The following is a 25,634-nucleotide window of genomic DNA, read 5'->3' as shown; positions in this document are numbered from 1 at the left end:
AGTCAGCTCTCTGGACCTTATTTCCAAGGGAGTAATGAATTGAAAAAGATGCTGTTGATATGTTAAAAACAGCTAGTTACTAAAAAAGAGATTCAGCATATTGGTCTTGGAATACAGTGCAATAAGTCAAAGCGTGATATTCCTTTTGCAAGTTGAAAGAAAAAGTTTGCATAGTGAAAATGCAGTAGAAAGAGGACACAACTAATGCAAAGAGACTATGTTTATGTGGAATCTCCAAAGGCTTAGAATATGAGGATCCTGATATTGCTTAGAAGTAGGTATGGAGTCCTTCTTTTGCATAGGGAACAACTAGAAATATATTTAAGCCTAAAGTGCTGTTCTGCTCTGAAAAGTAACTGTAAAAATGGCATTGTAGGGTAACATGTTTATTGTCTCTCAGTGGCATCACATCAGGTTTGCTCCATTTAAAAGTAAAAAAAAAACAAACAAAAAAATCTGATGCAGAACAAGTGACCAATAAGGTAATTTCAGACTGGACTAGAGAATGAACATCCATCTGTCTCTTTCTGTGCTCTGTTACACATGTGAAGCTGAACTGAAAGCAATTGCTGTAACTTGATATCATAATTTTGGGTTTGCATTTAAGTCACTGAGGGCAGCAGAGGCTTTCGGACTCTGCCATTAGAGCACACATGACTCAATATACCCTGGGAGCAAACCTGAAGGGGGATAGGTGCTTTGTTTACATGGATCATAGAGTAGAACTGCATTTTGCAGAGGACATAGTTATGAGACTACAGTACTGCATGTTGTGTGTTTAGAGATGATTTCTGCAGTCTGTGGTGACAATATGGACTTGCCTACATTAATGTTTAATTTGCACCAAGCTGGGGTGTAAATCTATCCCACACTAGCCTGCTGCACACCAACTGTCACATGGACCTTGCTGATGTGCACTAGCAGTTTATTAATGCACTTTGATCTGCTGTGATTTGAAATAAGAGTAGATTAAAGCCCACTTATGAAGTATTCGTGTACATCAACAGAGTTCCCATGGATAGTTAGTGCATGGCAGGCTAGTGTGGGGTAGGTTCACACTCCAACTTGCCATGAACTATACGTTTGTTTGTTTAGACAAGCCCCTAACTTGTATTTGCCAGTGTAGGATATGAAGTTCTTCTAATACTGCTGTAAGTATATACACATGATGTCTTGGTCTCTCCTTTAGCGTAGAAGAAATGTGCAATAATTCTGTGTCATTTGGTGGTGTGTGTGTGGAGTGACTGTGGAACTGTCAGTGATGTTTTCCAGGTATTGTTACTTTCTGATATTTAGGTATGTCTTTTGTACTCTTTCCCTGTCCTTCATTGTGGCCTTCTCCTCCCCACTTCTACACACACACACACACACACACACCTCCACCCACCCACCACAACCCTCCTATGTTTTATGGCAGTACTGTTGTAAAATCTCCACTCACTCCTTAGTTAAATACCATCTCAAGATATTTTCAATACTCACTGTTTTAAAGAATAGTGATTTGAACTGTAGCCTATTCACTGTATAATGTGGACTGCTTAACCTCTTCAGAAATTACAGAATTGTCTTGTTTATCAATTTTGCTATGAGCATGGGACAGGATTAATATATATTCTGTTCTTACCCTCTCCTCACACCTTCTTTCCAATAACCATATTCTGACAGATATTAAATGAAGAGCCATGAACAAAATCTTGTCCTGGGTCACAGTTAGTCCTGGGTTGAACTGGGACCATACTCACAACATTCTTGTCATGAAACCATAAGCTATATCCTCAGTAATCCTGACAATTTGTGGTAAAGCAAAAAAGTGTTATGAGAGTTTAAGGATTGTACTCTACTACTAAGTATGAGTATTGCCCAGATGGTTTTCCGTTTTGTTTTTGAACACCCCCCCCACCCCCCCCACCCCCCAAAGCAGAATACTAATCTTCAAAGTTTGTGCTCCATCGATAAGAACTTGCTACTTTTCCTTAAACAATTTTACAAAGGAAGCCGTAGATAAGAGAGAGCATGACCTTTTAAAATATAAATATTATATCTGAACTGTGTAGCAATCTTCTTGACACTAAAGTATACACGACTTGTTAATAAAATACATAGCGTAACACCATCGTTACATATTTAAACCCAAAAGGCAGAGAGTACGAAGTAGTAATTAAGGTTCTCATAGTGGCAGTAACCCATATTGTACAATATATTCATGTATGCATTTAATAACCTAGCTAGCAACTCTCTTTAGTAGATGATCAGTATCCATGGACCTTACAAAGGTATACAGTATTACAAAGCTTAAATTTGGTTCTTTAGCACCCTGATCTTACATACAACTTTTAGAAAATACATTCTTAAACAGATCAACAAGAGGATATTAATGACAGAAGAAGAAATATAAAGCATGTATAAACACCATTTAAATATTTAATACCTATGTTGAATGACACACTCCTTTGGGAGCTTGTCCCTTATAAAGGTAGAAGTAGGAAAAGACCCAGAGCCATATAAGAGAAAAGCACCATTTGCTACACCCGTTTAAAATTGCATTGGAAAACACAGATAATTTTGAATTCTCATAATTTCAGCAGAATCGTTTTTCTGATGTTTGGTACACGAAGTGTAGACTAATAATCATAACTATAGAGAGAACCACGCCTTAGTACCTTCCTGCAAGCTATAAAGCTATCTCTGTAAAATGCATTGTACTTTTTCAAAACAGGAATTGATTTTCCATCGCATTTGGCTTTGATACTTAAAGATTTTAAGGATTCATGGACACTTCACACTGCAATATTGTTTAATAGTGATAGAGAATGTGTATAGTATGAAAGTGGAGGGTCTTCAAATTGCATGTCCATCCTTTGGCGCATGGAATAAGATCTCGTGTGTATTTTCTGCTATCCTTTTTCAGTTTTTCTTGTACAGAAAACTTGTTTAATCACTAATTATCCCCTTTTTTTTTTTTTTTTTTTTTGCTTCCCTTAGGCAGAGAAGCCTCCCAACGGTCCTGATTGTGGTTATGGTTCTTTTCACCAGCAGTATTGGCTAGATGGGAAGATAATTGCTGTGGGTGTGATCGACATTCTTCCATACTGTGTGTCCTCTGTGTATCTGTACTATGAGCCTGACTACACTTTCCTATCTTTGGGAGTCTACTCTGCATTAAGGTGAGAGGAGAACATTTTTGATCTTCAGATAGTAGTGACTGATATTTGCTCTTACATTTGAGCTTGTGTATTGTATTTCAGATCAAACCTTATACTGGAGATATTAAGTAAGAGTTTCCTGTTTAATTTTGATGAAGGAGAAGCTTTTAGGGAGCCTGTATGTAGTTACTCAAGATTTAACTTAACCTCTGAACAGTCTCAGCGTTGTCTTCTAGTATTCAAGCAGCAATAAAATTAGTGAATTTTTTTGGCAGATAAATGCATTTTTTGGCAAATAGTTTTTCAGCTGAACAAAATGCACAAATATAATACACATTCATCAAATAGTTTAGGCCAAACCATTTTTTGTCAGGACTGAGAAGTTGTTCACAAAATGAGAAGAGGTGAATGAGAAGGAAGGATGTGGAATGCTCTCCTTGTAAATTTTAGCCCAGTGGTTAAGGCACTCACCTGGGATGTGGGTTCAGTTCCTCACTCTACCTGATGGAAAGAACGCATCTGAACTTTTCTCCCACATTGCAGGAGAGTGGCCTAATCCCTGGGCTATGGAATTACTCTAGTGTGGGTGTCAATCTCTCCTGTTGACGCAGTTTGACATTTTATAAATAGCTTTAAATAGTCATTGGGAACAGGGACTTGAACTTGTCTCCTACATCCTAGGTAGATGAATGCTCTAACTACCAGGCTGTAGTATCTATCATTCTGTCTCTTTCTCTCTCTCTGGCCTAATGACTATTCATCGTTGTTCATAATTATTCATAATGACCATCACCATCTCTTCCGCCTATTATGTGAATCTAACTCTTTAAAACTGCTTGAAACAAAATATTTTGGAGAAAGTGAAAACATGTTTTGTTTGACCTAGAATGGATTTTTTTAATTTGCTGAAATGTTTTCACTTTTTGGTTTTCATTTAATCTGAACCAAAATTATATTGTACAGTTTTCTTTTGGAAGGGCCAGAGAACTGAAAAGTCAGCTATTGTTTCAGCTCTTGTTTTTACTGTCTTCAGTAAGGGCCTACTCCACATGAGTGAGGATGACAAAATCTGGATACAAGGAAAAGTACATGCATTTCATAGTAGATATCCATTCTACATTTAATCACAAATTTTATTTTTCAGCATGAAAGCTATTACTGATTGTGAAATGCAAATTATAGAATGTTAGATACTTATACAAATTTTAATAATTTTATTTTACATTAATATACAATTACCAGGAAATCTGTATAGTTTATTTTCTACATCAGAATTTAATAAAGGAAGAGCCTCTGTACAGAATGTTGGCTTAATAATAATTAATGATTAATAAATTATCTAAAACTGGTTAAAGAAAAGCCCTGACCACAAATACATGATATATCAATAAGCTGAAGAAATCTGAGAAATAGAAGAAAATGTGTCTGGGCTACAAAGGGAATACTAAATTTTCTTTAAAGATCAGTGCTTTCCAGTTAGTTGGCTAGTATTAGTCACCTTAATTATTAATTGAATTAAAATAGGAGTTAAATATTTTGAAGTATATTAGTTGTAATTAACTTTACTTGCTACATACTTCATTGAGATATTTCATTAAGAGGAGACAAGAAAAAATGCTGATTAAAATGAGTCCAGTGTCACTTGTATTGATTACTTCAATTTATTTAATGTAGTTAACTGTTTTACTGAACACCAAGGCTCCTGTTTTGTAGTCTTAAACATGTGCTTTACTTTAAGCCTGAATCATTCAGTTGAGTTCCCTGATGAATTTGAGGACTACTTTTGTATTTAAAATTAAGCAAGAGTATACATCTGGTAGGAACAGGGCAAAAACCCCTTACCAGTAAATTGTGTTCAAATGTTAAATTGAACACTGCCAACTTGAAATGTAATTATCTTGTAACTGAGTCTACTCACCACTGTGTGCCCCCTCCTGGCCAGATGTGGCATCATAATTCCTTGCTCTGCTAGAAATCCCTGTCAATGGTTGCTCTGGTGCTGTGGCAGTTTCTCTGCCTAGGGAAATTAATATTATAGAATTCGTTACCTCTGCCAAACTCTTAAACCAAATAATCCCCTAATTACCATAATGTGAAGCAGGTCATAGAGCGTCTTGTGAATGTGAGACATGGAACTCTTCAGTGAGCAATTTGATAAATTCTCTTTAGTTAGGCAGAGGAAAAGTATCTTAACTTCGGGCATGTGAAACGCTGAGTCAGACTTACAAAGTAGTCTAGAGCTTATGGGTTTATTACCAAACTGAATAGATTTTCACAGCTTGAAAGACAATGTGGTTGAAATACAATTGAAATTTGTTTTAAAAAAAAAAACCCAAAAAAACCTCATCCAATGACATTTTGGCTTCCGACTAGGTCACAGTCTTTGGTCTACCCCTTCTGGGATCAGTTATCCGAACTAACATCCCTCCTCCTCCTCCCCCCCGCCCCCCCAACATGTTAACCCGAAAAGAGAACCTTCAGCCTCTTCCCTGTTTGATCAGAGTTTCTCCCAGGGCTACTTGCCTGCCTAGAGAGCATTTTCCCAACTGACTCAGGGCCCTGCAAGAGCTTTCTTGCTCTTTGTATTCTTTACAGGTATAGTGGCATTTTTCTGGGCTTCATCCCTCTCATTGCCATGTCTTTCTCTGAGCTTCCTGCCTCTATAGGAACCTCTTTCCACAGCTGGGATTTATCACTACTTAAGCCTGGCTCCTTTTATATAGGAATCACCTGATTCCTCTCAAGTGGGGATCATCCTGTAATCAGGGTTGGCTTATCCCCAAGGTCTCCAACCCATAGGGTAAGCCACTCTGCTACACATCCCCATTCCAACTTTCAGTGGAGGTCTGACATTGATCCATTCTTGGCCCTCTCCTGTGTCTACACCTTACCTCTATAAGTGATCTAATTCAAAATATGGCTTTAACTATCATCTTTTTGCTGACAACTGTCTCCATCTATTCAAACTAAAATCTCTGATTTTTTTCTGTTATCTGCTTCTAAATGTGAAGCTGTCAATTCAAGCTCAACCATGACCAGAACTGATCTCTTGGCTTTTTCCTCAGAAACCATTCTCATTTTTTCAGTCATCATGGACAACATCCTTCTTTTTTCTCACTAAGCCTGGTAATCTCCACTTCATCTCTGACTCATTCTCTCTAGACTCTGAAGTTCAGGATATATCTAAATCTTTCTGCTTCTTCCTGTACAATAACTCTTCAGCCTTACATTTTCATCCACTCAGCTAAAACTCTCAGGTGAGCTCTCATTATCTTACATCTTGACTACTGCAACCATCACCTTTCTGGTTTTGGCAAATGCCATCTTACCTTCCTTAAAACCTTTAAATATGCTGATGAAAAAATCATCTTTGTAGCTCATCAGTTTGACTATCTCACACATTAATTCCCTCATGTTCTTCACACAGAGAGTCAGCATCCAGAGTTCTGCAGAGGTTAGGGCTGCACTGATAGTGGAAGTGTATTTTCAGGGTACCAACAGAAAACTGCAATTCAATCAGCTTATTTGCCTGCATTAGTTCTAGAAAAGCATACAAGGATTCCAAAACAAGTAAATACACAAAATACATGTAGAGGTGTACTAGCTAGGATGAAAATAACTAATAACTAGTTTCCCATATTGACACAAAGTGAGTGAGGTTATATCTTTTACTGGACCAACTTCTGTTGTGAGAGAGAGACAAGCTCTTCTTCATTTGTGTGTGGCTCAAAAACATGTCTCTCTCACCAACAGAACTTGTTCCAATAAAAGATATTACCTCACCCACCTTGTCTCTGTAATATCCTGGGGCCGACATGGCTACATTTACACTGCATACAGCAGTTTCCCATCGCTGTTTAACCATTAGGGATAATATAGGTGGGAAACTAGTGGAAGATCAGAGATCCTACAATGAAAGAGCAAGGGCAGATGAATACTATGCTCTTATTTCTTATCCTCATATCTATCTTATTTCCTTTATTGAGATTGCTTGTTTAAAAATATACACTTGCCAATGTCACTTCCAAACAGAACCCTAACCACATTCCATACAGATAAAAACAGAATCTTTATAACCCTTTACTAATGGAAAAGATATTTTAACTTCAGTTTTTTAATGATGAGAAGGTCTGTGTTTCTACATAGAACAGACACCTTTACATGAGTTACTATGTACAGAACAAGTAGGCAAACGAGTGCTCAATGAGATCATAGTCTCCTATAGCATGATTTTTGAGTTACTTAGTAGCCTCCCACTTCAGTAGCATAAATTTAGTAAATACTTTTCCAGGTTCAGTATCCTACTAGATTTGATTTTACAAAACTTGACAGAGTAATGCTATGAACTTTAAAATCTTATACTGACTGTCAGCCTCATCATGGTATGCCTGGGGCTGGAAATAAGCAGTGGTACTACTTAATGGGAATAAGGTTTGCAGGATTAAGTCCATGCTGATTAGTTTACCTTTGTTTATATTTGAGAGCCTTATTGTAAAAATTGGACTCTTACCATTTAAAGATAACTGAAGCAACTAATTATAATATTCCTTCAATTTTTTTATTTCTAATTATTGTGAAGATATTTTTTACTTACGTGAAACACACTCACCAGGTTCCTGTGTTTGGACCAATGCACTGAATCCATGTGCTTTTAAGCTCCCCTGAGTCTGGGCATGTTCCAGCTACTGTCTCTGATTTCTCAGACGCACACTTCTCAGGCATAGACTGTGTCTGGTATAACTTCTAGGGAGTTAGACTTTGCAGTCCAGCTGCCTTGGGCACCCGGACCAATGCTGGCAACTAAAAATGTTCACTTTAATTTAGCATGGCACCATTTGGGTTTGGCCCAGCTGCCTCTCCATCATGATCAAATTTCAGTGAATGGTGTTATGTCCTGGTGCACCTGTTGCCACTTGGCTTGGGGGGCCATCTCAAGCAGGGAGCTGGGGTCAAATGCCCCTTTGCCTCTCCCTGGTGGCCCTACCCCTGCCAGTGGTAAGCACCAGGTGTAACATGCATACGACTCCTGACACCACTGCCCCAGTTGCTCAAGCACACCCTCCTCAGAGCTCCACCCTCTTGCGTACTCTGGTTTATAGTTTAACACGTCAGGGATATGTGACGATAGAAGCAAGTTACATGCAGACTTTTCAGAGGACTTACTAAACCAATTACACTTCACTTGTAGTGAAAGCACAAAAAATACAGAAATCTAGATACACACACAGATTTGCGTCCACAGATTCTTTACCATCTGTGAGCATTCTTTGGGTTTTGGTAAGTGCCTTTGGGGGTCCTAGGTCACCTCTCTTGGGACACTCGGTGAACATGTCACTTTTTAACAGCAGCTCCAACATCCTTGGTCTCTGTTCCTTCTTTTCTGCTGGGGACTTTGCATTGCTCAACCCTTCTCCTCCTCCCCCGCAGACAACATGGGGAGAACTGGTTTCCCCTAGGCTGCAGCCATCTCATTTCTCTAGGGTGCTGCCATCTGATTAGAAAACCATTCAGGTTAACAACTCGTAATTGTTCCTGTTGCACCTCCCCCAACCTAGTCTGAGTGGTACATGACACAAACCCAGTTAGCAAATGGCTGCTAAAGTATACACTAATGCACTCAGTAATGTAGCAATTTCATAAAATCAACTAGAAGATATGTTTTACATAAAAGAACTTTCCCAAACTGTTGCAACATTATTTAAACAGAGACCATTACTAGAATTATTGAATACTTCATTAGCCCAAATTCTGTTGCATAAAGTTAGGCACCTAAATAAAAGGTGCCTGATTTTTCAAAGGTGCTGAACACATGAAAGAACGCTGCATTTTAAGACTGTTTTTATACATTTTTTTGTATGTATCACATTGCTTTGTTTAACAATAGATTGACATAGACCATGCATGTGAAAGTTTGGAATGATTTAAATTTCCTACATAATAAATTCTAAACTTTATGTAGGCACAACACACTTTCATGGCTCAACAAGCTAAGATGCCAGCTTATAAATCGTGCTTCATTTGAGGCAGTAAAGCTGAATTCCCAACAGTATTAGAAGGGGCCAAGCTAGAGTTACTTTTCCTACCCCAAAAGAAACAACCAATCCCTCCCCCCCACACACACACGGTTAGAGAGAATTTAGGAAATTGCAGAGGAAACTGATATTATAAAACTTGTTACTAGTTTTACTCTGAGGAGCTTGGAACTACGTTAGTTTTGTCACATCAACTCTGCTGTTGAGAGCTTATGTTGCTGAATGTGTAGAAAGGAAGAGATTTGAAGTTGATTAAGAAGTGTAGAAACACCAGTAAGAATGAGGAGAGGAGTAGAAAGCCACTACTAAGATATCCGCATTAATGATTTTCACTACATGATATAAACTGACCAAAAGATACACTGAGAATTGCACTATTCCCATTCCCAGAATGAAATTCAGCCTCTTCTGAATACTGCCTGATGTTGTGAAGATAAACGCTTCATAATACTCTAAATTTTTTCTTGCCAGAACAAATATATTTCAAATTCTAGTTGAACTGTTTTATGTAGCACCGAAATCCTAGTTCAGAGTTTTATGTTCATTTCTTTCATGTGTACACAGTGGTATATGGTTTACAAGTTTACTGTACTTCTAATAAGTTTGCATAATTTTTAAATGTCATGAATTGATGTTTTATAAAAGGTAGTTAAAGGGCTCCATTATCCCTTTTACGTTTATTGTATATGGACTGCACGGTTGTACATGATATGTAAATTAAAGATGGAATGGCAGCCTTAACTAAGAATTTTCTTATTTTCTCCTGGTTAAATCAACATTCAACTTGGCTCTATAAGAAAAAAAAGAAAATTCAGATTTAAAAAGATTTTAAAATATAAAGAGAGTGTTCATTTTAAATGCCAACTTTTTTTAGCAGTTGTTTAGTTGGGCCCAATGTAATCTGAATGGAAATATTAACATTGCTTAAGTGACGTAATTACTTTTAAAAGGTTTTATTTTGCTTATAGTATTCAGACTATGCTCTTAAATGCCATTTTATTTGGTTGGACTTTAAACACATGCAGAAATTTCTGTCTTGGAGAGTGACTGCCCTGTATCACCCTCTGCTGGTGCCCTGTTGCACTTTAGTTACTCCCTACCTCAGTTTTCCACCTCAGCATGCATCTTCTCGACTATCTACACTTAGTCAATTCTAGAGAGGTGTCTTAACCCTCCAGCCAAGTCTCAAAACAAGAAACTAAAAAGTCCCAACAAACTAAAAGGTTCTTCTGTTCTTTGGGGTGTCTCTTCAATCCTTTTCTGGGCCCTTTTTGCAGCCCTTTCTGTGTTGCCCTTGTTTCTTTCTCCACTCTGAGCTATAGTGCTGACCCTCGACCCATTTTTCCAGGCGTTACCCTTTCTCTTCAAGGCGCTGGCTCAGGGCCTAACATAGGAGCCTACTCACTCCCTGTGGTTCCAACTGCCAGACTCTGCACAGCCCTTTTATAAAGCCAAGTTATCTTAAGCTTATTAACTGCCACCCAGCCACCTGGATCTGGGTTGGCTCATTCTCCTTAGCAGAGCCTATCACAGGTAGACTGCTCCCTGACCTGAAAGGGTAAGCCGCTGCGGCTGTTTCCAACAGTTTCCTATTTGAATTGAATGTATGTGTAAGTATAGAGTACATTTAATAAAACACTTGAAGTGCTTAGTTTCCATTATATGTATACATCATATAATTTTTAATAAGTGAAATATATTAGGATCTCAGTATCTTGCAATATCTTCATTGGTAACTAAAAAGTTAAAGCTATTATAAAGAAATTTTACTTATACCTCAGAATGGACACACAGATCCATTGAACATTGAGAGTGGGGAGCTTCAATCCAAGTTTCAGCTGGATGCAAATTTAAACAGCCAAGTTACAAAGGCCTTAAAAATGAGCATTATAATGGAAACATTGACAAAATCTGACAAAGTGGGTTGCAGCCCACGAAAGCTTATGCCCTCAGAAATTTGTTAGTCTTTAAGGTGCTACAGGACTCTTGTTTTTATTGACAAAATCTTTACTATAGCAGCTGTGCCCAGTGCCAGTATAATAAAAAGGGAAACTTATTGTGAAGTACTGCGATGCTTTTCTCTCTTAAGTTAGATGAGGAAGTCATACAAACAAGCACTAGATACGTGAAAAATAGCTTTTGCAGCATGAAGATGGAGATATTTGCATGTAAATTGCTAGAACACACACAACAGAATAAACTAGAAGCTTCTCCTTGAAACTTGTTGATTTTAAAAATGCTCTAATGTTTGCCTGTACTATTTTAGCCTAGTTGTATACAATGGCCGGGCCAGATTTCTATAGAATTCCAACATGCATGAATATTAACAAAAAATGGGTGCCTTTAACCTCTTGCTATTTGAATTTCAGATCAGCCACTTGGTAGGACAAAATGCAAAAAATGAAGCTCTTTGTCGGATGTGGAGTTTTGATTTTTTTGTGGTTTTGAAATAAAACTGCTTTTGAGTTTATAATTTTCATTCTTTACTTGACTACAGTTTCATCCTTTACTTAAATCAAGAGTTAAGTAACTGTGATGTATTTCTTTTATAAAAAGCATACATGTATCTACGAAGACTTGCATTCAAAATTATTCCCTTTTTCTTCATATTCACAGGGAAATCGCTTTCACTAGGCAACTCCATGAAAAAGCTTCTGAGCTGTGCTATTACTATATGGGTTTCTACATTCATTCATGTCCTAAAATGAGATATAAGGTAAGTGTTATTTTTTTTTATTACTACATTAGCATATTTCATGCTGTTTGAAATGTCCGACAATGGTCATGTTTAAATTTTATAATTCCCATATTAGATTTTAATGAACTTTGTAGGGCTATACTCAAATGTTGGCTATTATTTAAGTTGGTTTAAGAGTTAAATTTTTTGAAAACTTATTTTTATGTGGTATTTATTACAAGCTGTTGATAAAATCTTTCACTAGGAGAAGTTTTCAAGATTGTCAGATCACAGTATGTCATATGATTGGTTACCTCGGTATCTCAGATTTGCAATATGTCATGCAGTGCCTTTTGAGGAAATGTTGGACAATGACAACATGCCTTTATAGGTCCTGAGTTTGCTTGGGTGTCTCCCATTTCATTTTTCTAATAGGGACACAGGAAGTGCTGCACTGGAATAACGAGTGGGCACTTCGTTGAGTATTGTGGCTCTGATAGTGTCCAGCTGCAGATTCCTCAGAAAAAAGGTGCGAGGAATCCCATAGTGAAGAGCTTGGGATAACCAACCCATAAGAAGTTTCTTCTTAACCCATGTTAGTTTAGATTCTATTATGGCCTGGAGCATGAGGGTTTATGTCCCTTCTATATACTTTTAAAAATCTGTAATGTAATTCTGGATGCACTCATTATCCCTATGATTGTAAATTCTTTTTTGAATCCTACCAAACTCTTGTTCTCAATTTGTTGTATGTTTACCAAAAGTTTACAGAACAGGTATATATAGCAAAAAAGTGTTGTGTTAATATATTTTCTTTTGCTGACTGAAACATCTTTTTCTAGCAGCAAACAGGAATACAGTTGAATATAAAAGGTTCATTGCCACTTAATAGATGTCTGTTCAAAAACAACAATTGTAAAGTGTGAACGCAGTCAGAGATGCATTTTTTTTTTGAGCTGTAATGAGTAGAAAGAGTACTAATAGCACTGCTGAGATTTCATTTTCTGATACAAGGGCTCTCTAATGTCCAAAAAAAGCTTGTGGGCTTTCTAAGCTAATTAAAAGTGAAGCAAGAGCTATCTCAATTTTTCTGTGACCCATATGCTGCATGTGGCCATGATTACTCATTCCTCCCTAGCTGACAAAACAAGCCTGGTTTTGTATAAAAAAGTGATCATCCCTTTTTCTTTTGCCAGCATGAGTTTATCATCTTCATTCACCAGCCAAACCAAAGAAACAGTTAATTTTGTGGTAGACAAGTCAGTGCATAGCAAAATACCACCTCTAACGTCTTGTCTCCTTATAGAGTATCATATCGGTAGCTGAAACTATGGGTTTTGATTATTTGCCATGCTTTTTGGTGTATGTTAGAAGTTTGGGATGACTCACGGCCATTAAGGCACTACAGCATAACATCTCTAATCTATTATGCAATACAACATTTGTGGAAGAAGTTTATTAAGTAGAATACATATCTGAATAAAAAAAGAGACCTATTTATTACTGATAAGACAAATACCATGTCTCAATTCTTTAGGATATCATTAAGAATCACTTATCTCAGCCACTGGCAGTAACTTTACTGAGCCGGATGAACTTTGCATCCCAGGATTGAAGAAAGTTCACGCAACAAGCCAGTGTACTAAAGTAGCCAACAAGCTATCAAACTGTAAAGACAAAATACCGTAAATATATGACTTACCTCCACAGTCTTTTGGCAGTTGTATTACTAACCACAATGTTGCCTGAGTTGTAGTGAGGTAAATTCTACTGTTTATGTTGTTGGTTTAAAACCAACTCTGGTGAAAATTGACCTTTTGGAGATGCTTCCAGTTTGCACACTGTTTCTTATTAAATTCCCACGAAGGAAATAGAGCTGATTTGATATTTTATGCCCATTTTAGTTACTTGGAACCAAATTCTGACCTCAATTACACCTGAAATGACTCTTTTGACATTAATGGGGTTGCTAGAGTGCTTTTGGCCCTTTTAAACCTATATGTCTCAATATTCTTAGACATCTGTAAATGTCTCCATTTGAAATTCTACATTTGCATACCAGAAAGACGTCGGAAGTGAGAAAAACTATACATACACAGAATACGTGCCATAGCAGGGGAGGAGGAAGAGTGAAAATTTATGGGAAGGGTTTCAAGTTTCTCCATTTAACAGTCACCATGTGTGATGGAAATCAAGTTGACATGAATTTCTAGAATATTGTCTTTACTTTTCAGAGTAATACTCTGGAAACAAATCTTAAAACAAAGTATTGAAACCTTTCCTATGAAGTGAGGAGTGGTTTTATATATGGGTGGTGGTGGTTTTATGGATTAAATAATTAAACAAGAAATTTCTCATTTGATATATTGGTGTTAAATTAAGTACTCTGTGTAGTCCCAGTTTTAATAACTCCTTTCTTCCAATGATGCCAGTCTGGAAATGTATGAAGAGATATGGCTAGAAGCTATTCAGCTGATGTCATGGTGACCACAATCAAATGATGGAGGAAAGAAGATGGGGTGGAGGTGGTGGTGTGCTGAGAGAATCAGTCATCCTTATCCTCTAATCTGCTCTGCAGGGTTATGCATCTTGAGACCATTTAGAAACTGAACATAGTACACTGTGTGACTGTTCACCTATTAATTAGTGACTTAAGAAGGGAATATACATATTACAACTGTCAATTAGATACCAGCTGGAGTTGAAGATGTTGATTTTAACCAATAAAGTGAATAAGGGTTGGGGTAGGGTTTCATGGGTGACCTCTCTTCTTTCTGTGCTGTACTGCTGCAGTTTGTCTGTGGAGGCTCTTGAGCTGGGATCGTCCCCTTGGTTTTAAAGAAAGGTGCTGCTAGCAGAGCATTTTCAATGAAAGCACTTCAGTTTCGGAATTCAGACTCTCCCTGAATCATCTCGTCTGCCAGAGTTAAAATCTTTTAATCTCCGAAATGGTTTGCTAAAATCACACTTTTCCTGAGGTGATTAGGATGTAGCTGATGACCTGGCATGTACTAGAGTGATGATTTTATTATGATTTGGTGAGCCTGTGGTAGTACACTTCATGTGGAGGTAAAATTGAAGTCCTTGGGCTTGTGTTGTGATCCGTGAGAGCATACCGTTGAAATAACTGGGGCACTGCATGCGTGGAGCAGTCTGCTTTTCATGAGTCACAATCCAGGATTGGGGCCTTAATTGCTTGTGTTCAATATGGTCTCTTTTTAAACTGTGCAAAGTGCCTAGTGTACCAGGTGAGCATTTAAAGTCTGAATAAAAAATGTGGCTCAAAGCTGACAATGTAAACCTGTATTCGTAAATACCAGAGCCCTGTTCTGATTGGGCACTTTCATGGAATGCTGATTGCTGACCACAACCTTTTGGACACTGTTTCTGTTGTTGTGACCATGTAATATTCCAACCTAAAAATTTCAGAACAGAGTAATATAGTGTGGTCCCTATAAAAAATGACTTGTATTTTCCCATTGTAAGATAGCACTGGGTTACTTTGTGTGCTACATGGAGAGCAGCAGATTGGAAGTTGTCCCATCTGTAGTTTTTATACTCATCACCATGGTAACTGGGAATCTGAAGTGAATTTTGCTGAAGAAAAATTAGAGGCATATGTATTTTATATATTATGTACTGTATTTTTATATTTAATGTAAATCCTCATGCAAGAATATCTTGGTTTGGGCAGCCTGCGTCCAGGATAGCCTGGGCTTAATACCAATTACTCAGTGCAGCTTCAGAATGTTTTTAGCAATGCTGAGCAAGTCAGTACTGTACTGACAATGAATAAATTACATCTTTAATGATTAATGTGGGCCCTTTTCTTTCAAAAGATGTTTCCACAAATGTTCGTATGACTCCTGGCACACAGTGATAAATAGTGTGTAATGCTCGTTGAAGATCAGAAGCTAGAGCATAGGGAAATAGAATCTTATGAACCTAAGTCCCATGGCACTATAATAACAGTTTACTATTCTGACTTTCCAGGCAAAGGGTTGAATGACTAAAGGATCATTTTTCAGCCCTGCGAATCAGGCACGTAGCTACAGTAGTTATTAAAAAGGAATATGTTTGACACCACTGCCTCACATTTGACTTGAAATGTGTCTTAAAACAGCAATCAGAGCACCAATTAAATTATTGTTAAATTGGAAGTGGGGGAAGGGAATTTTCAAAAACATTCATGAGTTTTTTGTATTTCCACCTTTCCAAATGTGCTTCCATAATGGGTTAATATTTATTAATTGATGAACTAAAACCCCCATAAAGCACAGAGTTAAGGATTTCTGCAGTCCAATTGACCAATGTGTTTATTGTGGGGAAAAATATAGTGAATAAACATTAAACAATATATTATTCCATTTATTTTAGGGTAGGACTAAAACCTGTTCTGCACAACCTCATGACCTTCTGGTAAAACTTTTCAGACTTATTCTGTTAAATGTGATGGGTTTTATGTTGGAAAAAGTAGTCCACTGGAAAGTTCAAGAATATTCAGTGTTTCCACTTTCAAAAAAGCTCTCCAAGATTCATAATGCATGGTGCCTTTTTTCTTACCATTTGGAATCTGAGACAGAGTTCCAAACACAAGAAGGCGTTTTATTTATAGTGATGTTGGTTTCGGACTGTTGCTGTGCATTTTAACAACTGTTAATGTTTCCCAGTTAAAGGTCTGTGTTCACCAGTACAGTTATGATATCAAATAACCAAATTCAGCTAACAATCACTGCAGAGGGATCCTTGGGAAGGTTCCTTTCTTTCTGTCTATTGAGCCTCCATCTTCTGCTTCCTGCTTCGTAATTCAGAATAGAGAACTTTGACTGATCAGTGGCTACATATGCTTAAACACCTTCATTCTTCCAGTCTCTTCTGAACTCTACAAGGTCCCCCAAACAGTGTGTTTTGCTTTCCTTACACTTTCTGTGACTGTTACATCCCTTGCCTATCTGGTGGTTGGCGTCAAACTGCTTTTTGTTTCTGCTGTTCTGGTTTCGAGAATTGGTATGTAGTTTGCTGACCTGTTTTTTAACTTATGTTCTCTATTGACCTTAAATTGAGTTTTCCTCTAAGCTCTCATGTTTGGCAAAGGTTTTTATTTTATTTTGTGTTTTAGATTGAGCGTGGTTGCCCTTTGGGTTTTCCCAGGCTCTTTCAACTCTAATATTTTAATGCAAATTTCAATTTTAGCTCACGTTGTTTCTTTCTTTGGCCAATGATCTGCTTTTGCAGAAACTGTTACTTAAGTGTTTGTAAATAAAAATTGGAATAATTTAAAATGTGAAGCAAAGTTAATAGCTTCTTGCCATGCTATCTCTGTGTACTGGTTTAAGGCCATTTTGCGATATGAAGAGATGTTTTGACTGAACTCTTTATCCAGACTTGTATGCAGGCCAAAGTAAATGGAATTATTTCAAACAGTCTACTTCAGTATCATGACGTGGCCAGACATCAGATAGATGGAACACTAGAAAGGGCTCTGAAATGTCAGAAAAGAAACAAAAGGCCAATTCATCTGTGATTAATCATTCTTAAACTAAATACCTCAGACTGACTGTGGTCATAAGCAGTGCCCCTGGAATTTTGCAGACTTTCAGAGCCAATTTCTGTGGCTGATTTTTAGGGAATTCAGCATCACTTCAGCAGCAGTGAAAATATGTTCAGTAGTAGTCTGCAGTTCCACATCCACAAAATCCAGAGTTGGCTGTCTAATTCCCAGGAGTCATGGCTTTTTCACAGTTCCCTGACCATGGAATTTAGTTAACATTTTCGGTAAACTTGGATTTGCTGCATAAGCAGAAATGAAATAACCACAACAGGGTAAGGTCCAACAGGATGTTGCTTACAGCCACATGCTGTTGTGACTCTGCCACTGAAGTGCTGAAAAGATTGTAAAGTACTTTAGCAGCTCCACACAAATAGAGCTGGCTTTTGTACCCTAGTGATGGATTCTTTATTTAGAATCTAATCAGATATCAACCAGCCATTCTTTGTCATGTTAATACTTAGAGTGACAATGGAAAATGACAATGAGCTGAGAGATTACTTTGGAGGGAAAATAGGAGGATTGAGACTAAGCCCGCTTAAGTCTATTAAAAAATTTTGGTGAGTTTCCAGGGTTGAATGTTTTGTTGGGTTATTTGTAACAGCAAATGTACATCAAAACATACACAAATAAATAGCTACATAGTGCGATGCCAGAAGCATGCTACAACACCAGTTACATTATATTATGGAATAATTAGCGCAGATCACAGGCATCTGTTCTTTTTTCTTAATTGAGGGTCGTAGTTTGTAGACTGAAACTGTTACCTTTGTATACAATAATTATCCCTTTCAGTGGAGAAAGAAGCTAACTCCAGCATACAATATGTTTCATTTCTCACGGGACTGGTAAAAGACAAACTAAAATTGACAGGTGCTGTAGCAGCGGAATAAACATACTCCTGCTTTGTCCTTGAAAGGCAAATTAGATCACTTCCAGATTGACTGATTGCCTTCTAATAGTAGCATCAGTTATAATGAATGCAGACAATGTGTGACTACTTTGACTCAACCTTTGTTAAAGCTGCCACTGCTCTAGAAATCTGTAATATCAAGTTAAGGGAGCAAAGAAGTGTATGTCAGTCCTCCGCTTGTGGAATAATAATATGTGGAACTTTACATCTTGAAATCACTGCACAAACTTTAACTAAAACCCCCTGAGTGGTGAAGTATATCTAGTTTACAAATGAGGTACTCAACACACAGATTGTGATTTGGTCATGTAGTGAGTCAGTGGCAGAACTAGGATTAGAATCCAGAAGGCTTGACTCCTGGTCAACTATCTAAAGGCTAGAGCATGCTCCCTCTGGTATCTGATAACAGCAACAAAAAACGTTTAACTGGACAAGAATATAAGTTTTCTGTAGTATGAGGAGGAAGAGAATAGGAAGGGATTTTTCTTCAGTAGACTATCCCAGTGATCAGGATACCATTCTACAATAATATCATCAACTAAATGTCAACATTCACTTTTGTTTAGATCCTGATAGTTTGAAAGCTGTGAATTTACCCATGTGTTTTATCTAGTGTTTTTGATTAGGGACTGGCAGTCAAGACTACTCCTGAGTTACATTACCAGCTTTGGCACCGAAACACTGTGTGGTTTTTGGAAAAAAATCACTTAGTCTGTCTGGCCAAGATTTTCAAAAGTGAGTTTGGACGCCTCAGTATTTGGTTGCCCAAACGGTGACACTTTAAAAGAGCCCACTTTTTAGAACGTATCGCTCAGCACTTTCTGAAAATCAGGCACCGTCTCAAGTTGGGCTCAAAAAAACACTAGTCCATTCTGAACATTTTGACCCCCACATACTGTAAAATGGGGATGCCTATTTCTTAGGCCAACTCTACACTACAGACCTATATCAGTATAACTTCATCACTCCAGGGTGTGAAAAATCCACACCCTCGTGTGACAAAGTCATACCAACCTAGCCCCCCATGTAGACAGCACTACATCGATGGGAGAAGCTCTCCCGTCAACACAGCTGCCACCTCTCAAGGAGCTGGATTAACTACACTGGTGGGAAAAGCTCTCCCAGAGGCATATGAGGATCTTCACTGAAGCACTACAATGGCGCAGCTGCGCTGATGCCGCATTTTAAGTGTAGACCTGCCCTTAGATAGTTTACATATTAATGTACAGTGCTTCGCAGTTCATCGAAGTATTATGACTTCTTTTCAAAAGTAAGTTGGAGAGGGGATTCGAAGTGTTGCTCCCTTTTAAATGGAAATGACACAAGATTGGCTTCCTGATTTCACTATAAAAGCTGATTTTTCCTGGGCATCAGCGTCTAAGGGAAGCTGCCAATACCCATGAGTCAAATCCAGTGTGTTTATGAATTTTCCACCCCCCAATAGATCCAGTAGGTCCTCTATCCCAGGTGTGGGATATGAGTCAGATTGCGTGATAGCAATTAATCTCCTAAAGTCCACGTATAACTGTATAGTTTTATCCCTTTTAGGTACCATCACAATAGGAGACGCCATGGGGTTTTTTGATTTAGTAATTTCCCCCCATATCCAGCATGCTTTCCACTGTCTCCTGAATTTGCGTCTAGATTTCTCCTTTAGCACGATATGCTTTGCTAGGAGCAGGGCAGAGCCCTGTAGTTTCAATGGAGTGTATAATCTTGTCAGTTAAACCTGGCCACTTGGAAAATACCTGTCTGTGGTGTTGCAAAAGGTCTAACATCTATTTTTGGGTGGAGTTCATACCCTCCCAGATCTCAATGCTCTCCAGAGGAATTTCTTCCTTACTGTCCCTGACAAAATCAGGTAAGGAGACAGTAAATGTTCCCTCATCAGCACAAAAAATCATATTCACTGCCATCTCTCTCTCAGGGTAAGCTTTCATTCTATTGACATACTATTTGCACAGCTCCTCTGCCATGGGGCTTACTTACCTAATAAGTGACCTCAAAAGATCCTTCCCAACAATCTTTTTGTTCTTCTTCACTGTAATCAACACTAACACCAAATCACCTATATCAAAAGATCTTTCTTCCATGCCTATCATAAGCTTTTTGAACCACCTGACTCCTTTCAAGGATTTGCTGTGCTAAATCCATCACAGACTTTAAATTCTCTTTAAAATGAGTGACATGCTGTCCTATCTCCTCTGTACTCCCCTCCTATAAGAGCCTTAAATCAAATCTAGAGATCTCCTCCCATGTCCCCTGTAAAGGAGATCAAAGGGGGCAAAGCCAGTAGATTCTTTGGGAACACTTCTATATTCAAATAACAAATAAGGGAGTAACACATCCCAGTCATTCTTTCACCTGGTGACATATATCTTCAGCATAGCTTTAAAAAACCCGTTAAATCTTTTCACCAGACCATTAGTTTCTGGGTGAGAGGAGGCAGTTTTTATATCCCTCACTCCACACAACTCCCATAACTTTCAAAATTGCAGATGTGAAATTTGAACCATGGTCTGACAAGATTTCTTTGGGAAAACCTACTCTGTTGAAAATGGAGAGTAGAGACGTAGCCACACTCTCAGCTTTTGTGTTAGGTAGAGCTGTGGCTTCAGGGTACCTCATATCAGAATCCACCACAAGTATATATTTCTTTCCATTCCTGGAAGGTTTAGTGAGAAACCCATACAATATCTATAGACACTCTGCAAACACCTCCTTTATGATGGGCAATGGCTACAAAGGAGACTTGCTGATCCCTTTAATCTCTCACACTTCTGACATAAATCACAACTCTTGCAGTAATCTTTTACTGTCTCAAACATGAAGCTAATAGAAATTCTGTTTAGGTCTGTCACAGGTTCTCTCCACTCCTATGTGTCCAGCAAATGGGCAGTCATGAGCCACCTGCAACAACTCTGCCCTGTATTTCTCAGGCACAAAACACCTCACCTTGATGTCGCTTTTCCCCTATGGCAGCTTCTCTATACTATAGACCTTTTACAAGAAAAAAAAATCCACCTTTCTCTTCCCCAGTGGCGGATTATTTTAAGATGCAACCCTCTCTTGGTCCACGGAAGGATCAGCCTGTTGAGCCTCAATAAACTCCCAGAAATTCAGAGCAGACTCTGGAAAAGCAGTGGAATTTTTCAAATCCCTCCTCTGAGGACAAACTGCTACTCTAAGCTGAAAAAGGACTGCGAGCATTCCCCACCCCTCTGTAGCCTTCCCTGCTGTCTATAGACAAAGCAGGTGAGTTAGCGCCATACTCTTTCTGGCTGTGACTAATGACATTAACCTGCTTTAGCCATAGTTAAAATATTATTGACTGTTAAAATATCAGCAGGAAGCAGGTTTCTGATGCCCACAATAACATCTCCTTTAAAATCCTCCCACTCAGGGTGGACCTTAGCCAGTGGCACAGTTACAGAGAATTCAGCCAAACCTAATATATTTAAATTCTTACCAAGGAATTTGTCTTCCTCCCTTACCAAACTTTCTTTGACCAAAGTGACTTGTGGTTTTTATCAAAATGGGGGTTGTTTATTTCCAGACCCCTCCTCCCTCTTAACCTGGGGGACAGAGGTTTCCCTTCCCCTGAGATTTGCACCCCCATGAACCCTTTATTCAACATATTCATCAATAATTTCTGCAGCCTCCAAAACCTTTTCAATACAGTTTTTTTTAAATTTCTTATGCACCATAGCATTGCTCTCCTCCATAAAAACTATTTTTGCCTTCCTACTTAATCTGGTCAAAAAGATAGGCATCCACTTCTCCTCTGATATCTTGGGCATCCCACACAGTCTCTCGGGTGGACAGGACCTCTTCTGCACAGTCTTTCTATAAATTTGAGAAGATTTTCTCCCATTTCTTGGTGCTATGCAGGGGTGTACTCACAGGCTGAGGAAACTCCCTTTTGCTGCTCAAGTACTTTGAGTTGGAATGTGTGAGCTTCCATCTGTTTCTGGTGTACGCTGTCCTGTGCTTCAGTGTTGGCTTTGACTGCTGCTATATATTCCATGTAGCTTTGGTGGGCTAACTCCTCAGACTCCTTGTTGGCTTTGACTGCTGCTTGGATTGCCTCAGTCTCCCTGATCCGCAGCTCCACCATCACCCTCTTGTGCTCATGTTCTTCCTGGGCTGACTGGTACTGCAATCAAGCCAGTTCCCCTGCAGTGTCTAAGGCACAAGGGTGCGTGGATATCTGGTCAGAAATTATGAACAAGGCTCTCAATACCTGATTGGGGGCTCTTTTTTTATGAGAGATTCCCCTCTCCTTACATAACTTTTCAAGATCTTTTGTCTCAAGACTATTATGTGACAGTTGTCCACTCATTGTGACTGTTCTTTAACCTTTAAAAACTGTCCATATCAAGTTAAAACTTTTAACAGTGATGGGCTATGATCTATAAATCCAACTGACCTGAGGGCATGTGAATCCTGCCCACGTGAAATGTCGCTGTCTGGATTGGCTCACGGTAGTAAGTGCCAACCTTAGGGCAGACGGTCAAAAAGCAGGGCAGAAACTCCAAACTGGTTATATGTTTTATAATTATATTTCACCAACACAGTAACCAGTGTGAATTCCTAAAGCCATTGAGTCACAGACAGTCCCATTGGGCATTCCAGTCTATCTTGCCACCCAGGCAAGCTGGACTATGTGATAGATGTCACTCTGCACCAAAAATCACAATACTTTTTAGGTTACTCTCAGTCCTAAAGGACCAGTCACTTAACCCAGGTCAGTTGTACTCAGATCTCAAACCAGAGATGCTGCCTGTAGCCAATCTTGTAACAAGCTAATTTAATGATTTATTATCGAAGATAAGAAATAAGAGCTATTTACAAGGTTAAATCAGGAAATGTACACAAACAAATGAGTTAGTCTTAGATTTAAAAAGGTAATATAAGCTTCTATAATAAGCAGCTCTATAATTCCTTTAGGTCTTAGATTACTAGTGGTAAATATGCCCAATGGCCTGTGATGGGATGTTAGATGGGATGGGTTCTGAGTTTCTACAGAGAATTATTTCTGGGTGTGTGGCTGGTGAGTCTTGCCTACATGCTCAGGGTTTAACTGATTGCCATATTTGGGGTCAGGAAGGAATTTTCCCCCAGGGCAGATTGGCATAGGCCCTGGTGGTTTCTTTGCCTTCCTCTGTAGCATGGGGCACGGGTCACTTGCTGGTGGATTCTCTGTACCTTGAAGTCTTTAAATCATTATTTGAGGACTACAATAATTCAGTCTTAGGTTAGGGATCTATTACAGGAGTGAGTGGGTGAAGTTCTGTGGCCTGCATTATACAGGAGTTCAGACTAGAAGATCATAATAGTCCCTTCTGACCTTATAGTCTATGAGTCTGACCCATGGCAAGCAGCGTGAAGATATCTTACTTACGTTTAGGAATCTTTGCCCCTCAGAATCCAGACAGCATAAATATTATGGTTTCTCCTTGACAGGGATTTTTTATCACCCCAGAATCTAAAATTATAGGATGAATTCATGTGCAGGCCTCTGCTTCCTGGAGGAAGTGAGGAATGCAATCAACAAGGTCTCTGTCTTTTGATGCTACACAATGCCTCATTTGCCTTCAAAGGGCCATTTTGTGTTGAGGAGGAGGAGGGAAACTCTTCACCTTAATTAATACTGCTTTTCCTGTTTGGTGAGTTAATCAATTACAGAGATGTACAATGCAAACACTCAATATACCTTCATACCATGGGATACAGATATTATAAGTAGGATTAATACATGCATCCTACAAACATTCCATAAAGTCTAACCACATTCTTATTAAACTAATATCTATTTGAACTATACTAACCCACACGTATGCCAGATTGGTTTTTCAGCTATGCATTTGTCATTGTTCACTGAGGCCCTGGTCTTTGGCATGAGCAGGCACCTGGTCTGCCAGCATCACAGGACTGTTTCAATCAAAAATGGTAACTGGATTTCATTGCACTCTGTTATTTGCTAGACTCTTGAATGCTGAAAACATTGTACTAAACACCTATAAATTCTTCCAAAGGAACATGAATCTTTAATAAAGGCTTGTTTTAGCCAACCTCTTTCCTTAAGGTAAAGGAATCCTTTTCTTATCTGGAACCTTCAATAAGGTCTCTAACTTTGCTTTTTTGATGCTCAGATAACTGAATCTCCCCATATTTTATCATTCATTTTTCAGCTAGAAGCAAGAATACGAATACATTGTAAGAGATGGGTGTCACCAGGTTTAGTACTTATTTCTGTGGCACCTCCTTGTGGCTACCTGTGGGGATTCTTGACCAGTCTGATGCCCCCTTCCATCTCTCATTCATGCTGCAACCCCTCTCTCACTCCAGGAGTTAGTGTTTCTTTTTTGTGAGTCAGGATTCTCCCTCTTTGTGACTTGGCCCACCGGCCAGGGGACTGTGGTGTTCTGCTTCCCAAGTATCAAACTCTCACTGGACTAGTTGAGAGGGTATCATTCCTGGCAGTCCTCCAACTCAAAGTTATGCCACTTCCCCAGTGACTGGTAGGGGAATCCAAGCCCACCCACTATTCTGGGTTCCAGCTTAGAGACTCTCAAATCAGCAGCCAGTATCTCAGCTGTCCCAAACCTTGCTGCCATTTCCTGGAGCCTTTTCCTGCTCCACCCCATCAGACTTCTATTCCACCACCCTTCTGAGTAAACCTTTCTTTCAGGGCCAAGATCCCAGGGCTTGTGTTCTCACTTGGGTCTTCTCCTTTCCCTTGCTCAGCCCCAAGACTGACTGCAGCCTCCTTCTGCCTTTATACTAGCCCTACCTGCTCCTGCCCAGCTGGGCTGCATCCTTAATCAGTGTTTATCAAGCCTAATTCTCCCTCAGGTGTGAATTATCTGGTCACCTAACCCCCTCTAAACCACATTAACCTTTCTCAGTCTATTGTAGGGTGAACACTCCATCACACTGGGTTTCAGTCCATCCGGATAAAGCAAATATAGCATTTCTTGTAAGATTTCCAACTTGTTTTCTGAACCATGAAGGTTCATATAGGGATCTGAACTATTTGATTTAAATTTTTTACAAATATTGTAGTCTTTTCTTTTCACTTCTTATTTTGCGAGGGAGAAATTTATGATTTTATCTTTGGCTAAATGTATATATAGTGGACACATTCTAATAACCTATTAAATTTGTACTGTTTCAGAAATCACCCTTTACCTCTTGCATACATCCTTCATGAGCTGGTATCAAGATAACTGTGTAGTCACTGTGTGCACAGAGGAGGGAAACACAATCGATTGCGTAGCAAGCAGATGTGACTTTAAACAGCAAACAAAAACAAAGC

At 38.7% G+C, this 25,634-nt stretch overlaps 1 protein-coding gene across 7 annotated transcripts in view; it reads left to right on the top strand.

Moving 5' to 3' along the window:
* Positions 1 to 25,634, top strand: part of ATE1 (arginyltransferase 1) — a 147,487-nt gene that overhangs the window by 61,758 nt on the left and 60,095 nt on the right. For 5 of the 7 annotated variants that reach the window (XM_067561344.1, XM_067561343.1, XM_067561342.1 and 2 more), the window contains exons 9-10: positions 2,983 to 3,164; positions 11,792 to 11,891. In XM_067561344.1, the coding sequence (XP_067417445.1) occupies positions 2,983 to 3,164; positions 11,792 to 11,891 (282 nt within the window). Of the gene's footprint in view, positions 1 to 2,982; positions 3,165 to 11,791; positions 11,892 to 13,389; positions 13,720 to 14,284; positions 15,669 to 25,634 lie in introns of those variants that run through there. The other 2 variants (XM_067561347.1, XM_067561345.1) reach the window with 2 other exon arrangements.

Source organism: Emydura macquarii, unplaced genomic scaffold (genome assembly GCF_026122565.2).
Source record: "Emydura macquarii macquarii isolate MOO-44397 ecotype Brisbane River unplaced genomic scaffold, CSIRO-AGI_Emac_v2 contig_2372, whole genome shotgun sequence".
NCBI lineage: Eukaryota > Metazoa > Chordata > Testudines > Chelidae > Emydura > Emydura macquarii.
The sequence above is the reverse complement of the archived record's forward strand: the minus strand, read 5'-3'. Positions and strand labels throughout refer to the sequence as shown.